General features: G+C 46.2%; 1 protein-coding gene across 1 annotated transcript; it reads left to right on the top strand.

Annotated features, from left to right (window-relative positions):
* Window positions 1–196: 196 nt before the first annotated feature.
* arhgef5 (Rho guanine nucleotide exchange factor (GEF) 5) lies at window positions 197–15326 on the top strand. Its single transcript, XM_019868940.1, has 15 exons — window positions 197–1360; window positions 1816–5202; window positions 6257–6299; window positions 6426–6475; window positions 8331–8701; window positions 9527–9687; window positions 10173–10325; window positions 10407–10536; window positions 10790–10864; window positions 12098–12187; window positions 12279–12421; window positions 13033–13176; window positions 13257–13327; window positions 14556–14660; window positions 14740–15326. The coding sequence occupies exons 2-15, from the start codon at window positions 1836–1838 to the stop codon at window positions 14880–14882; spliced, it is 5046 nt and encodes a 1681-aa protein (XP_019724499.1). The 5' UTR covers window positions 197–1360; window positions 1816–1835; the 3' UTR covers window positions 14883–15326.
* The last annotated feature ends 621 nt before the right edge of the window (window positions 15327–15947 follow it).

Below are 15947 nucleotides of genomic sequence, written 5' to 3'. Positions count from 1 at the left end.
CTCATTGTGAACGGGACCAATGTCCTGATCATGTGGTCGACCAATCAAATGTAAAGAGGTTCGTTTGCACGTCAGTTGTGTTCCCCCCCCCCGCCAAAAATAAAATAAAAAAATACCGGGAAGCCCCTTCAATTCAACAGCAGCTGAATGCATTTCCTTAGTTCCTTAGGGGAAGAAGACTTCTAAAAATGCCCGTCTCTAAATGCAGCGCGCAGGGCTCCAGTTGTAGAATTTATGATCCCGAAGAATTGAACAAATTTGGGCCTGTATCTTTGCTCTAGCATTCCAACAAAAATATATCAACTCTGGTTGCGCATAAGTTTCAATCTATCATAGTCATGATTAGTGCCAAGAATGTGTGCAACAAGGCAGAAAATAAAATAATGAAATCAGAAACAGTCAAGTTTCAAAATATGACAATAACGACAATAACATGAGTTAAGCCCCAATTTGCAATAAAATGCATTCCAAACTATTTGCCTGCTTCATGCTTTGTGCGCTTGCATTTGCACCCGTGATAAATCACAAAAACAAGTCATCTTTAATCACAAACAAGTGCCGTAATGATAATGAGTGCAGTGTTCCCCTACCCCTCTGTGATTGCCTAATCTATTTTTCAACAATTTCAAAAGATGTGTTTTTCCTTCTCATTCTCCTCCCTCCTACCACTCGAGGGAATGCAAGTGTTATTTTCCAAGGCCTCAGTGAGACTTCATTCTCTTTCTCCCCTCCCCCGCTCCTTTATTACCTTACCTGGCTGTGAGTGTGTGTGTGCGCGAGTTGTGCAGCCACACCCGGCTACCTTGAATCTACCAATCATCTGCTTGAGCCCGAAACACCAAGGAGGTGTACTTCCTGTGTTTGGTAAAAGAAGAATGGGGCAGGACAGCACGGCCAGCGACTTGCGTACTTTTGTTCCTGGGAGTTTCATGCTGCGGCTAAAGGGAGAGAAGCAAAAGAAGTGGACGGGACCCTGCAAAATTTTTGTATGATTTATGAGAAAGCGGTTCAGTGAGAGCGGCTTATAGAGGACGGCAAGGCACAAGGGGGTTGAAGGAGGAGGGGAGAAGATAAGTGTCAATCTGTTGAGACTTGTTTGGGAATTTGAAGAAGGAGGTGGGGAGAGCCAGAGAAGGCAGCAAGAAAGTGGAGGAGAGTTCAGGCGTAAACATTAGGCTTTTTCATCGCTCTTAGAGACGCAGCTTCATTTGGAAACATGTTTGAGATTTAATAAGTCACCTAGGACGATGTGAAAGCAGAGAATGCATATTTTTATGTTGTGCAATCCACATGCTTGAGGGCTGAGCAGGACCGGAGGGGGTGGGGGGGAGACCAGTTCTCCCCACGACTTCACATTCAGGTGAGTGGCTTCGATCTTCTTGTGAGTTTCACATAAACACCACCGTGTGTGTTTATCTGGCTCGGTGCAACGCGGATCTTTCTCTGTCATGACTTACATGTTAAATGCCGTGCCTATGTGCAACAGGCCCTCGCTTACTCGAAGGCCTCCTTTGGTATGCTGCGTTTGCAGGTTTGTGCTGCATTCTTAACAAACTGTAGGAGGGTGTCACCTCTTGGGCCCGTGTCTCCATTTTTGCGCTTTATACTGGAGGCAGACTGCATTAAGCTACCATGTATCATTCAGCGTTGCAACAGCGAGGCATAAAACTGTCTGAAACCGGCACAGTGCTCTCAAGTTGTTGCAGCAAAACTTGCTGAGAAGTCTTTGTTTGTACTTCATTCTATAAGCTGTTACTTCAACTTGTCTTTTGATTTGGATTATTTTGTGACTAAACTGTGTGAAATGTCTTTAAGGTTCTCCAAAATATGGTACCATGGGGACCAAAAGGCCAATTGACAATTTATCAAACATAAGGACGTCAGACTGGAAGCTTCAGCCAGGCGGAGGAATCTCCAGGGATCCCAGTCCAAGGCCATCCATGACTGCCCAGTCAGAGTGGGAAAGCAGCCAAGACGAAAAGGGTCGGAGGGATCGAGAAGTGGAGAAAGTGAAAGACAAGTCCAGGTACCGAGATACAGACCCCCGCGACAGATACTACGAGCGAGACCGGGGCCCAAAGACCAGGCCGAGGGAGGCCGGCCAAGAAAAGAGGCGAGAAGATGAAAGGAACAATGGGAGGCCGCTGTCAAATGTGGAGAGAGACTTTGAGAGGGAGGTGGAATGGGACATGAAGAAAGGTGACACATTTCCCAGGATGAGTAGAAGTCGTGAACGGGATGAAGGACGCGAGCAGAGGCACCAGGGAGACAAGCCAAGAAGGACTGAGACGGTCGGATGGGAGCGCGAAAGAGAGACCGCGCAGCAGAGGGAGCGACAAAGAGGTGAATGGAGAAGCTATGAAAAATCCAGGCAGAGGTATCAAGAGTCCAACTCTGCTCTCCGAGAAAAAAGGAGAGACGTCCTGCAGTCAGCGGGCTCCAGGGACACAAGAGAGAGGGATGCAGCAAAAAGAAGGGAAAACATGGGAGGAAGGGAGGCCAGGAAGCCCTCACCGCACAGTCGAAGAGACGGGGGGATGCATCCAGACCGTTGGGAGCAGGAGAGGACCTACAGGAGAGCCGGAGGGAGGGGTACAAGGAGTGAGGAAGACACCGGCGAACGAGAAACAAGGTGGGAAAAAGCGAGGGCCACCGGCAAGCGAGAGGAGTTCGCATATCAACACAGCAGAAGTGAGGGGGACAACAAGGGCAGCTCGGCAAGGGAGCCGGACAGAGACAGGCGCAGAAACACAGACGCAGATCGTGGCGAGAGGGGGGAGGAGAGGAACCGGGGGCGATACAGGGAGGTCGACGGGAGAGTCGCATGGGAGGGGGGAAGACGGTCGGGTGACAGGAGAGGGAAGGAGCACTACAGGGTGCACGGGCCGTGGAAGGAAAGGCAAAGACAGGAAAGAGAGGCTGACTCGAGGTGGGATGACACAACACTCAAGGAGGCGGCCTCTAGGACGCCGCCAAGATCTCAGAGTAGTGGCGAGTGGAGCAGTGATATGGACAATGATACGCGACGTAAGCGAGGCAGAGACGGCTACAAAGAGCGGGACTTGGGCAAGGAAAGCCAACCGGAGGACGGGAGGAGTGTGCAGAGAGCAAAGAGAGAGGAGCCAAGGAGGTATGAGATTGACATAAATGAGATGGCAGCCGGTGTGCCGGAGCAGAGACGGATGTGGTTAGAACCGCAGAGGGGCAGGAATAGCAAAGAGTCGTCTCTAGAGGATGACTTTGTAGACAGAGAGAGGCCCGAAAAGTTGAAAGAGGGGAGGGGAGAAGAGCAGAGGGAAGCAGAAAAAGGACGTGTTGAGAGTTGGAGACGGGAGGGGGTAAGTGGAGACGGAGAAGACGACCGGGGGGAGTTAGATCATCTGTCTGGCAGCGATGGAGGTATGGGGCTAAGCTTGCACAGGGATGCGGAGGGAGAGAGCAACAGCGAGGAGAGTGAAAAGGGAAGTGAGATAGGGTGGAGGCCAGACAGAGACCGAATGCACTCGGGAGAGGACGGCTTCGTGACTGTTTCGAGCGGCGGCGACGACGAGGACGAGCGAGAGGAGTTTCTGGACTGTCAGGATTTCTGGGAGGGTGGGCATGCAAACGACACGCCCTCTCGTCCTGGACATGAGCAACACATGAGGGAGGAATACGCTAATGAGGAGGACGTCGCCGGGAAGGAAAAGAAGCCCAAGTACGTCTTTTGCTTGATCGGCCAAACGTTACCGCAACCGAAGTCTGACAGGATGTCGCCGTCACTCGCCGAGCAGGAGGAAGAAGGCGAAAGACACAACCTCCTTTCAGAAAGTCTTCATCACAGCGGCGATGATGTCAGCTGGCAGCCTCAGGATGACCTGTGTCCGTCATCGAGGAGGAATGATGAGCATGTGACGAACAGCCAGCAGGAGGCTGACGGGGACAGCAACAGGTGTACTGACGACAGCCGCCAACTACTTTCTCCACAAGACGATCCGAGAATGAGAGCGAAGAAAGCGGAGCACCCGTATGCCGAAATCGGGCCCTTTAAAAGGGACTCGCAGACTGAAAAACTCCTCATGAAATGGCGGGAAAAGAGTAAAGAAATTGAAGCGAGGGACGGACTCCTGAGGAATCCCTACGGCGATGTTTGCTCTCAAGTGACACTTGAGCAAATTCTGCCTGCCTTAGAAGGGCTGAACGTCGAAGCGATGAGCCCAGAAGAGAAAGAGGCCATTCGGATACGGTTGAGCGGAGCATGGAGCATGTCTGAGGAGCCCAAGCGGCATTCGCAAGCACCTCACCTCAAGTGGGCCAAAAACGTGGTGCGGGAGATCCTGGGACACTCGGGGGAGGACGTGATAGAGGACCCCAGCTCAGCAGATCAAGGACTCTCTCAGACCGAGGCGAGCCAAATGGACGAGCTTGCGCAGGGGGCCGCGGAGATGCACCTCCATAGCTTGAGGGAGGATGAGCTGCAATCCGAACCCGAGCCGGAGCTGGAGGAGGAAGAGCCTGTGGAGGTGGAGGGGCTGAGAGGTACGGGGCAGGGCCAGCAAAACATGCATGCCGGCCAGCTCGCAGCCATGCATGCTGACACATCCGCATACACTCATGCTGACACATTGTTAGACACAGAAGGCAAGGAGGATCACGACCCGGCAGTGGATAAAGAGTCTGAGCCTCAGCCTGATCTCCGGTCAGAGAAGGTAGCCGTAGACGTGAAAATGGTTGAGGAGGCGGATGATGAGGTCAAGACGTCCGAGACTGAGAAAGAGGCGAGTAGACAGGAGGAAATGGAGATGTATTTGTGCGTGAGCAATACGCTGTACAAGCCGAGCAGCTGCCCCATTCTCAACTATAAGTCTCAGTCAGATGCCCTCATGCCCTCCACAGAGGGCGATGACGATGAGGATGAAGAGCTGTATGAGGCAGAAGGGGAGAGGGAGGATGAGGAAACGGGTTTCCCAGAGGGTCAGGGCTCACCGAGTGTAGAATCAGAAACCGATGAGTGTAGCACAGATGGAGCAGACCCGGACGCGAGGAAAGCGGGAGGCGCCACTCTGATGAGCACCTGCAGTTTCCGGGATTTGGGTCCCGAGGCCCGTCTGAGGAGACGGGGTATCCGTAAAACCACCGAAAGAAGAGAGGAGATGCTTGTAGAGGTGGAAGAGGAGGAAGGTCTTGCCAGGGATCGCAGAACTCGAATATTCACTACGACAGGTAACCAAAGAGGAGGCAGTCCCTGATTCTGATGTTTTGATTCTCGGTTTCACCGATGAGCACCGCCCCTCTTTTCTTCAATCATGCAATCTAGAAGGTGCCCCCCCAAAAATTGATATAATGTTGTGGTCTAACATGGCCAATTCTTGCCTAAATTATCTGAAATTAGGCTGTTTTGAGGGGGTGGGTCTGTCTGTCAGAAGACTGCGAGTGTCTGGTTTCTCTGAACCACCTTCATGACCCTGAGTTCACGTTCTTCAATGTTTTTTTAAAATATATGGATATATCAATCAATCAGGCGAGTGTCTGGTTTCTCTGAACCACCTTCATGACCGTGAGTTCACGTTCTTCAATGTTTTTTTTTAAATATATGGATATATCAATCAATCAACATGTCAAATGTGAGTAGAAAGTACAGACATCTGTTTGTCGAAAAATCAATGCCCGAGTTAAGTACAGATATAAACTACGTTCATCTCTTCCTACCACTGAATTTAGTTCATTTCCAGCATAACGCTTATTTAATTTTGTTTGCCTAGGACGTGTACTGACTCAGAAACTCATATTTCAAGTGGGTTTTTTTGGGGGGGGGGAGGCACCTTGTATAATACTTGATTTTGATCTCATTTTTCTTTGATCAACGCCCTAAATCCTCAAATTCCTAGAATCATTTTGTCGTCTAATCACCTCCTCACAAAATCCACATCTGATGGCCGAATCTCACAATTTGATTTCCATCAGAACCCTCCTGTTTACTGTCACTTGATTTTGCAGCGCATGCATCACAGGTAAAATTGTGGTTGGGTGGTGGGTGGAAACAACTGGAGGCAGTGAAGGAAACCAAAAGCTGAAAAGATGATTGGAGAAGTAGTGCAAGTCGAGCACATTGGATCAGTCACTGTCACCAAAGTCCTTCTTACTAACTCAACTACTGGACCATTTCATTTTCTGACTTTCTTTTTTGTTTTTTAACTACTTGACCATTCGCACTCTGATACTTTGATGGGAATGCTGTTATATAAAATTTTAACACCCGGACACTTTTTGCTTCCAGACGAGGATGATCGCAGTAAAAGTTGGGGAGAGGTGGAGCTGAGGTGAGTCCGAAGGTCAACTGTAGACGAGAAAACACATTTTGCATATTTGATGCTGAAGCAAGACTCATTTCAAATCATCCAGAGTAGTTTTTTGGTTTACAAGCGACTGGTGTTGTGTTTCTTTAGGAACATTTTGGACACAATCGGAAGACGGAAAAGGAATTCAAAGTTTTTCAGTGAGTATCTCAGATTTCCGTTGTGAAACATGCTGAAACTAGTCCAATGTGAGTCGAGATATGCTCAGGAGATCAATCTATTTCACGAAAACAGCTTACAACACACCTCTGTGTTATTGGTGATACAGCAAATAGTCATTTCTATCCATGTGACTTCTTTAGTCAATACAAAACAATTTTCTTGTGGCACTTTGTTCTTTTCCGACCCTGCTCCTCTTTAATAATGTTGAATTTAGGCTTGTTTAGGTTAATATTTTTGGCCCAAATGGCCAAAGGATGAATAAATGGAAGGATGAATATGTGACTTCTTTAGTCAATACAAAACAATTTTCTTGTGGCACTTTGTTCTTTTCCGACCCTGCTCCTCTTTAATAATGTTGAATTTAGGCTTGTTTAGTTTAATATTTTTGGCCCAAATGGCCATACCTTGGCCATCGGTGCAATACATCATAACCTAAGTAAAGGAGTGTTGGTCTCCGTGCAAGGATGAACGATTTCCGTTGTGAAACATGCTGAAACTAGTCCAATGTGAGTCGAGATATGCTCAGGAGATCAATCTATTTCACGAAAACAGCTTACAACACACCTCTGTGTTATTGGTGATACAGCAAATAGTCATTTCTATCCATGTGACTTCTTTAGTCAATACAAAACAATTTTCTTGTGGCACTTTGTTCTTTTCCGACCCTGCTCCTCTTTAATAATGTTGAATTTAGGCTTGTTTAGGTTAATATTTTTGGCCCAAATGGCCAAAGGATGAATAAATGGAAGGATGAATAAATGGAACTCCACAGTGAGAAAACATTCCCCGCTTGTTTTCGGAATAATTTACTAATAAATCTTAATCGGGCGTATTAGTTGGTGGGCGGCGGGGTAGCGTATCTTCAAATGTCTATCTGTGGCCTTGCGCGCAGACGGGAAAAGCGTGACGCATTGGCTCATTTCCCTTCAGCGTGTGTGATTCATCTGGGCAGAAATGCTGGCTCAAGCCCCCACCCCTGCCTCTGACCGCACACACATTTTCTACCAAAACGACATAAATGGAAAGCAAGGGTTTTTTTGGCCAAGTAAACAAGCCTGGGTGCTCTTGATTGACATAGTCGTCAGGTTTGCGCAAGCGCTCAGATCGACAAACTTGCGGGAAAAACAGCTGCAGCTGTGACTTGGCATTCCAGCAAAGTGTGTGTAAATGAGAAGGATGATAGATAGACGGGTCGATAGATAGATGGTTAGGTACTGGTAGCTAGATACCTAGCAATATAGGTAGGTAGCTTGCTAGCTTAATACTGTACATAGGTAAGCTAGGTTTCTAGGTATGTAGGTAGGTAAGTAGCCAGCTAGCTCACTTGATTTTAATTTGGAACAGCAACAAAAGCCACACATAAACAAATGTATTTATAGTGTTGTACAAACAACAAAATACCAACCAAAAAAAAAAACATACAAAAGTAAGCAAAACAGTCATATTGAGGAGGGATTGAAAAAAATAAAAAAATGAAAACAAAACGTAAATCTAAAAAAAACCCAAACGATAGAGATGTATTAAATGGTCTAATTATTTGTATAATTAATGCAAAGTGTGAAGTACATTCATATAATACAGTGATATATATAGTAGCAATGAACTGTATACCAAATATGTAGGCTCGTGTTTTAAAATCTGCTGATAGGATTCATGTGAATGCATTATAGTCCAAGTTTACATTGAACCTCGAGAGAAATTACAAAGACCTTAAAATGTAAATATGTAGCCACATTCAGAAAAAAAATTTTAGCTTCTTGTCTCTAACTTCCTGTACCTCTTTTTTTTTTCTTACATCCTCTTCTTGCCCTCATTTTCTCCTCACGACAACAGATCGCGCCCAACTCTACCAGCAGTACAGCGAGGCGGCCCAGAACTTTGAGATCCTGCGCCAGTCTCGCTCTGATGTCCTCTCGGTTGGCGAGGACGGTTCGGCCTCTCCCGCTCCGTCGCCGCCTCCGGCCCGTCGACCTCTCCCGCCGCTGCCCCCGGTCCCGCATCCCCACTCCCTGACCCACACAGGCTCCATCACCAGCGTGAGAAGCTTACCTCTGCCCGAGCCCCCGAGAAGTGAGGGCAGGCCCACATCGCCGCGGCTCTCCATCTCGCTCACGCAGTCGAACACGCTGTGGCGGGAGCTGCCGGGAGTCAGGAGTAGCAACGAGCTGGAGGACCTCCCGGAGGACAAGAGGCGCCTGCAGGAGGTAAAGCCACACATAAACGTATACAGAAACACAGCCTCGAAGCAGTGGTCGATGGGAAGAGCCAGCAAGGCCTTCAGACGTGGACCTACATTTGCAACCTAAATGTATTAGTTTCTTGAAATTGTGTGAATTTATGCCTAGTCATCAAGTTTCGATTGACTGAACTGTTCCCAGGACTGATGTATCAATGTTTTTTTTTTTTTGTCCAATCAGATTTCAGCTTCTGTGCGCTGCACCCAAGATCTACTTTGCATCTCTGATTTTATCATATAATAGAAATATGTTGACCAGTGTTGTAAATTTACATACAAGAGCACAAACGACACCATTTATTTAGTATGTAAGGGGAAGAAAGGCTGACAGGTTGCAAGGCCTACCAACTTTGGCAACTCTGCACAGAACAGCAAATGAATATTCCTTCAAGGCATTTGGTAAAGCAACTGAAAACAAATGACAAAAGGTGTGCCACAGGATCCTCGGGACCAGGCGGTTTCTGGGCGTCATTTTACGTCGCTTTAAACGGGTGTGGCCAAAATGAATCAGTCGCCCTCTGCCATTGCAACTGAGGCTCCGAAAAATATGACAGAAAGACCGGACTTTCCCCATCGTTCTGCTCGCAGAAGACGCGATTGCATCAGCATTTATTTGAAGAGTAACGTCTGTCTTTCCCAGTTACATTTTCTAAAGAATTAGCGGGCTCACTTCCACTTTTTTTTTCCAGTCCATGTCAAAAAGACGTCAGCGAGAGCACAGCAGGCATCAGTCACCGTCGGCCGAAGTGCGTTCTGCCCTGACATTCCATGTTCCTCTTCCTGTCTCTGATAGGTGCGATTTGAAGTGGTGACTTCTGAGGCGTCCTACTGCCGCAGTCTGGACATTGTGGTCGAGCATTTCGTCAAGTCCAAAACGCTTGGGGTGCTACTGACCACCCAGGATCGCAACTGGCTCTTTTCCCGGCTGGCCGACGTCCGTGCCATCAGCCACAGGTCAGATGGGATGCGGCTCTTCAGGGGCGGGCAAAAAAAATAAACTATTTACACAAATTTGGAAAAAAAATACACTAAATATTTGACCAAAATAAAAAATATTTTTTAAATTGACGTTGTGAGTTTTTCATTAAAAAACAACATTTAAAAAAATGAACCAAATGAGAAAAAGATACACACTGCATTCGTTCATTTCTATTAATACTTTTATTCTGGGTACTGAATACAGCACTATTAGTCAATATTAGTGAAAGAAAAATACGCCATTGTGTACTTATGATTGAAAATAATTTGTTACAATGGAATTCTTTGTTTGTAAATGCAATTTAGAAATGCGAATGATTGATTGCATTTACCGCGCAAGACCGACTTGTTTTCAAACCGAAACGTGGCCCCTGAGCACAAAGATCCGTGTACAAGCAGACACAAATCGAAAACATTTCAACGTGGCCGCCAATCAGCAGCTCCGCTGTTTTGTTTCTTAGTTTCTTGGCAAAGCTGGAGGAGCGGCTGGAGTCGGACATCATGCACTTTACGGTGTGTGACATCATCGCTCGCCACTGCCAGCGCTTCAAGATGGTTTATGTGCCCTACCTCACCAACCAGTCCTATCAGGACGCCACCTACCAGAGACTCATGTAAGACATTCCTCACCTCGTTGGCCTGCCCCGGCGTTATTCGCGAGGCTTCAACTCTTCAACGTCTGCTTTTCTTTTTAGGAATGAGAATCCGGGCTTCAAGCGCATCGTGGAGAAGTTGGAGAGGAGTCCTGTTTGTCAGCGACTTCCCCTTCGTTCCTTCCTCGTCCTGCCATTCCAAAGAATTACGCGAATTAAGCTGCTGGTCCAGGTGGGTTTCTGGTGCTTCCTAACGACGTAGTCCGACCGAAAGCTCAAGGTTGTCTGTCTTCGAGTGCTTTGTTCTGATGCCTTTGGATTTTTTTATTTTTTGAGGCAAAACATCACCACAGTTCAAAATCATGAGTATGTGAGGCTTTTTTTTTTTTTTTTTAGCCCCCAGTTTGATTTGAATCCAGGAACACACAACATTCTGGGTGTGTGTATGTCGAAATTTGACAAACGCTCTATTGTTTCCTTTCCAGAACATTGTGAAGAGAACAACTGCGGGCACTCCAGAAGCGACGCAGGCCATTAAAGCTTTGAGACTTTTGGAGAAGGTAAATTCCTTGTCTGCCAAAGTCTGTCAATGCAGTGTCATTGGCCAAATGAGCGAGGCTTTTCCGGAGCATTTCTCACTTTCTTGGAAGGCGTATCAAGTAAGTCATTGGCAGGCCAAGTGTGCCGAGGAGGATGCGGTCCCTCGCTCAGTGTGTCTGGGCCGTTACGTCAGCTCCCACCCGATAGCCCCTCACTCTCACACGTATCTTCAAGTCTCCGAGACATGCTATGTTTGCTGAGTTCCCCCCCCCCCATACTCATTCTGTACCCCTCCCTAAAAGAAGCATACGGCGGTACCTCTACTTACGAACGTCTCTTCATACGAAGTTTTGAAGTTACGAAACGCCTCAACAGGAAAATATTGCCTCTTGTTAGGAAAGAAATTTCAAGTTACGAAAGGTAAAAATACAGAATGGGCTGCTCGTCGCAGCTCCGAGTTTCCTGAACGCAACATACTTCTAGCTGCTCTGCCATTGGCTATTATGTAGGCTCCTCCTGGCATCCCATTGGTTAAGAGGGACCTCTCGACCGAATGTGTCTGTATGTGTAGATGGATAAATAGATCGATATGCATCGATGCAACGTCCTCGTCATTCGCTCCTCGGCCCATGAGGTGTTCGGATAGTTTTACGTAAATGTGAATTGCCCACAAAAAGTGTTCACCAGTCGGGCGATCGCTCACGATGCTGATGTTTGCCTTGGACATTTTCGAAGGATTAGGGCATTTACATGAAAAAGGCGTCTCTACTTATAACATTTTCTAGTTTAGAAATATCTTCCAGAACTGACTCAGCATGACTCAGATTTGATCTTAGTTTTACTGTTTGGTGCCTACTACCATCTTGGTTACTGATTATTGCTTTATTGTTGTATATATGTTAGTTGCTCCATGTACAGCACTTTGTATGCAGCAATGGCCGTTTGAAAGTGCTCTAGAAATACACTTGAGTTGAGTTGAGTTGAAAACCAATTAATTTCATAAGTAGACGTACCACTGTAGTTTGGGGCTTGTTTCCCCCTCCCTCCCTCTCCCCTTTTTTAGGTTTTTTTTCCGGGTGCCGTCTGGGGAACTGTGCAGGTTTCTTTGATCTGTCTCCCCCTGTTGGTCATTGTTTTTTGGACTTTTGACTGTGCAGTGAATTTTGTTGCGATGTACTCATGACACGTACAGTAATTCCAATCGCTCCAGAACAAGTCAAGTTTGAGTTGACCGTTGCTCTTGTGCCCTCTAGCTGATCCAAGAGAGCAATGACAGCATCTCGCAAATGAAAAGCATCGAGTCGCTGGTGTCCCTCAGTGCCAAGGTGGACTTTGAATGCAGGGTAGGTCAAAACTTGCGGGATGACCTTTGAAACTTCTGTGAAAATTTCCCAGTGGTGATCAATGCCGGTAATATGGTCTTGCTTTTTGCAGACTCTTCCTCTCATCAGTCAGTCTCGGAGGTTGGTACGGGAGGGACCAGTCACCGAACTGATGGATTTCTCCCTTAAGGACACGGAGAGGAATATCTACATGCACTTATTCAATGACTACTTGCTGCTTTCGCAACAAAAAGAGTGAGTTCAAGTTTTTTTGGACACACATCTTCCACATTTCACCCATTCAAACTATTTTTGGGGGAATTCTATACATCCGCCTCATAAGAAAAAAACAAACAAAAAAAAAAAAACACCCCCCGCCCCCCAAAAAGTTCAAAGTTCTCTTTTCACAATAAAATCCCCAATTTCAGAGAGCATTTTCATCCCTTCCACATTTCTTCAAACTACTCCAGCTGATTCCAAATATTCAGCTCATGGGCGTCACCTCGGGAACGACTTATCCCCTTGCCCAAATCGCCTCATTTTCTTCATTGATCAAAATGAAGAGCTGCTTTACACATTGATCTCCTCCTTCCACAACTCTCGACTGAGTCAACCATTTCAACTTGAAAATATTCCGCTCATTCGGGATTTTCACAATAAAATTCCCAAATAAGCAGATTTGAAATATCCCCCCCCCCTCTCCATAATTTCACATTTCCTGACTGATTGAAGCAGTTCCAACTTGGGGTCTCACATTCCCCCTGGATCTGCGCAGACATTTTGGTTCAGCATCAGCACTTCAGCATTCTCGCGCGCATACTTCTCCCCAAATTGTAATTTCTAATCATGTGAGACGCTTCTTCCAGAGGGGGCCGATTTACGGTGATCGACCACGCTCCCGTGGTGGAGCTGCGAGCGGAGAACTGCCGCGTCAAACTTCATTCCCTGCAGAAGAACCTCTTCCGGCTGCACATGTCGCACAAGTCGTTGCTGCTCAGGACCGACACACAGTAAGAGACGGCGGTGGCGTTAAGTCACAAAAGGCGGCGGGAAAATTGTATCTTGTTTTTTTTCCTTTTGTTTCCTTCAGGAGTGATAAGCTACGCTGGATATCCGCCCTTTCACGCCCTCACCCTGAAGTGGATTTTTCTTCAGCACAAGGTAAATGCTTCCTGGTCTGCGAGTGCCGCCGCTTCCTTAATGACTCGTTAACTGTGCGCGAATCTTTGACTTTGTCATTACATTGCAGACTCGAATTTTACTCCGCGTTATGCCATGCACTAGAGGCAAGCATGGCAAACTAGTGTTGAGCATGTCTACCTCACCCTGCGAAGGTTCCGGCCTCAAATCTGAGTGACGGCCTTCTTATGTAATATAAAGGTGTGGCCGGACAATTATTTGAGGTGCATTTACTTCTGTTTAATTTCATGAAATGACTTGCATCTGGAAGGTTCGTCCCCCAATTTTGTATTTACTATCTGGATTACTGACCAGCAACAGTCTCATCGCATGTAGTAGTGCCAATGAGTTTTTACTTGTTAGCTTCCTGACAGACATAACACATGCAAGTCAAGTACACGCCTGTTTTTTATTGCCACGTGTTTGTCGTCTCCTTCCGTGTGTAAACTCCTGGCACGCAACTGCACTCGCGTCAATTCCAAAATGTTTGTCTGACATACAGTGGTGCCTTGACTGAAAAGGTTAATTCGTTCCAGGACCAAGCTCGTTTCTCCACTTACTTGTTTAGAATTTTTTTTTTTTTTAATACAGTAGTCCTGAAATGTATAAAAAATAGGGGTGCACCTCAATTAAAAAACAAAATCTAATTAATTGGAGGCTTTTTAATAAATCACCTTTTAATTACATAATAATTTTTGGTGGGCGGCACGGTAGTCGACCGGGTATCATGTCAGCCTCACAATGCAGAGGTCATGGGTTGGAATCAGAGCCCCTGGCCTTCCTGTGTGGAGTTTGCATGTTCTCCCAGTGCCTGCGTGGGTTTTCTCCGGATACTCCGTTTTTCTCCCACATTCCACGGGGAGAACATGCAAACTCCACATAGGAAGGCCAGAACCGGGATCGAACCCGCGACCTCTGCACTGTGAGGTCGACGCGCTCATTACTGGATCACCAGGCCGCCCGGATGGAGTTATTTGTCTTAAAATGTTTTTTTTTTTTCTTGCGAGTGTATTATAGTGTCACCTTGATTGTTCCGTTATTATTTTTTTTTTTGGGGGTGGGGGCATTTAAATCACACGGTGATGTATCTAAAGGTCCCTTTTACCTAAAATATGGGTTCAGGAGACACACCAAAAGATCGACCAAGGAATTGCTTGTCATGGGTGATGTTCCGCCTCTTAAAACAAACTCCTTTTCTGTCTCTTTTTAGATTTCCCACAGATGCAGTGTATCAGAGCTTTTGTGGCCCAGCAGCCGGATGAGTTGTCGTTAGAAAAAGCCGATATCATCCTGGTCCACCAACAAAGCAGCGACCGTAAGGCCATCTCAAACCTCGAACCGATTTGAATCGGCGGTGATTTTTTTTCCTCATCGCTTTCAACGGGTTTCCCCAGATTGGATCGAGGGCACCAGACTGTCCGACCGGCATCGCGGATGGGTACCCGATTCGCATTTGGAATTGATCGGCAACACCAGAGTCCGGCAGCGCAATCTGTCCGATGCCCTCAAACTCACTACGGCCACGGCGGCGGTATGAGCGCGACTAAAAAGCGAGAGACTCTCCGCTTGCTTTCCGTTTGCCATTGGGACAGACTGGAGAGTCATCATCGGTGTCTCCGGATCTCGATTCCTGCCTTCTGAATCAAAGGACAGTCTGCCTCTTTGGAGCAATGCAAGACCACAGTTAGCCGAGGCCCGGACCTGTGCACTCTCTGAAAAATATTATCCGCATCACAAAAAGTGTGTGGTTATAATATGTGTTTTCAAAAGGCCAAAATGTTTCCCCAAGTGATGTTTTCAGGAAAGTGATACATTTGTACATCTAGTAGAGTGGAAAAGGTGAGTTCATGGAGCATGTATTATTACAGTGTGAGCTCCTTGACAGGGCTCAGTGTAAAAATGTGCAACTTTTGAAATGTACAGAACATTCTAAGTACACAGTGAATCTATTTCAATAAATCCAGATTTCAATCATGCGGAACCACTGTGCAAGACTTACTGGAAAGTTTTATTTGTTTTTAGACGCACAGCTAAGATCCAGAGGCGGGCAGTGCATTTGGTACCTGGTCTTTCAGGGGGATCATAACGTTATAAAAGTAACTAGAACTATCGCAAAAAAGTCCTTCGTTTTCAATATCGCACATGAGTTATCGGGGATAATTTTTTAATGTATTTATTTCTCTTTGTCTTTACAGAAGAAGAATGGTCAAATAGACTTTTGACAATTATGGCTTTACAGTTGTTTTTATTTTATTTTATTTTTTTGCACACAACACACTAAAATTAATACTAAAACTACTGACATCGAAACTAAAACGTAGCAGTCTTAAAAAAGTCAAAACGAAATCAAACCTAACATTACAAATCCCAAACTGCTTTTCAGAATGGCGATACAAAGTAGTTCTCTTTGGATTGGTCTTCTCAGAGCGATGTAAATGATTTAATATTTTTGTGGCAGTAGAATTTGAAGTTTATTGTATGCAATAAAAGGTCTTTTTTTACGACAGGGACTGTATCCTGTCTAGATAAATCAAGCACACATAAGTCCACTCAATGCACACAGATCTACATCATTGATGACTACAAAGCAATAAGCACTAGT

Source organism: Hippocampus comes, unplaced genomic scaffold (assembly GCF_001891065.2).
Source record: "Hippocampus comes isolate QL1 unplaced genomic scaffold, H_comes_QL1_v1.1 scaffold67, whole genome shotgun sequence".
Classification (NCBI taxonomy): domain Eukaryota; kingdom Metazoa; phylum Chordata; class Actinopteri; order Syngnathiformes; family Syngnathidae; genus Hippocampus; species Hippocampus comes.
This window is presented reverse-complemented; position numbering and strand designations above follow the sequence as displayed.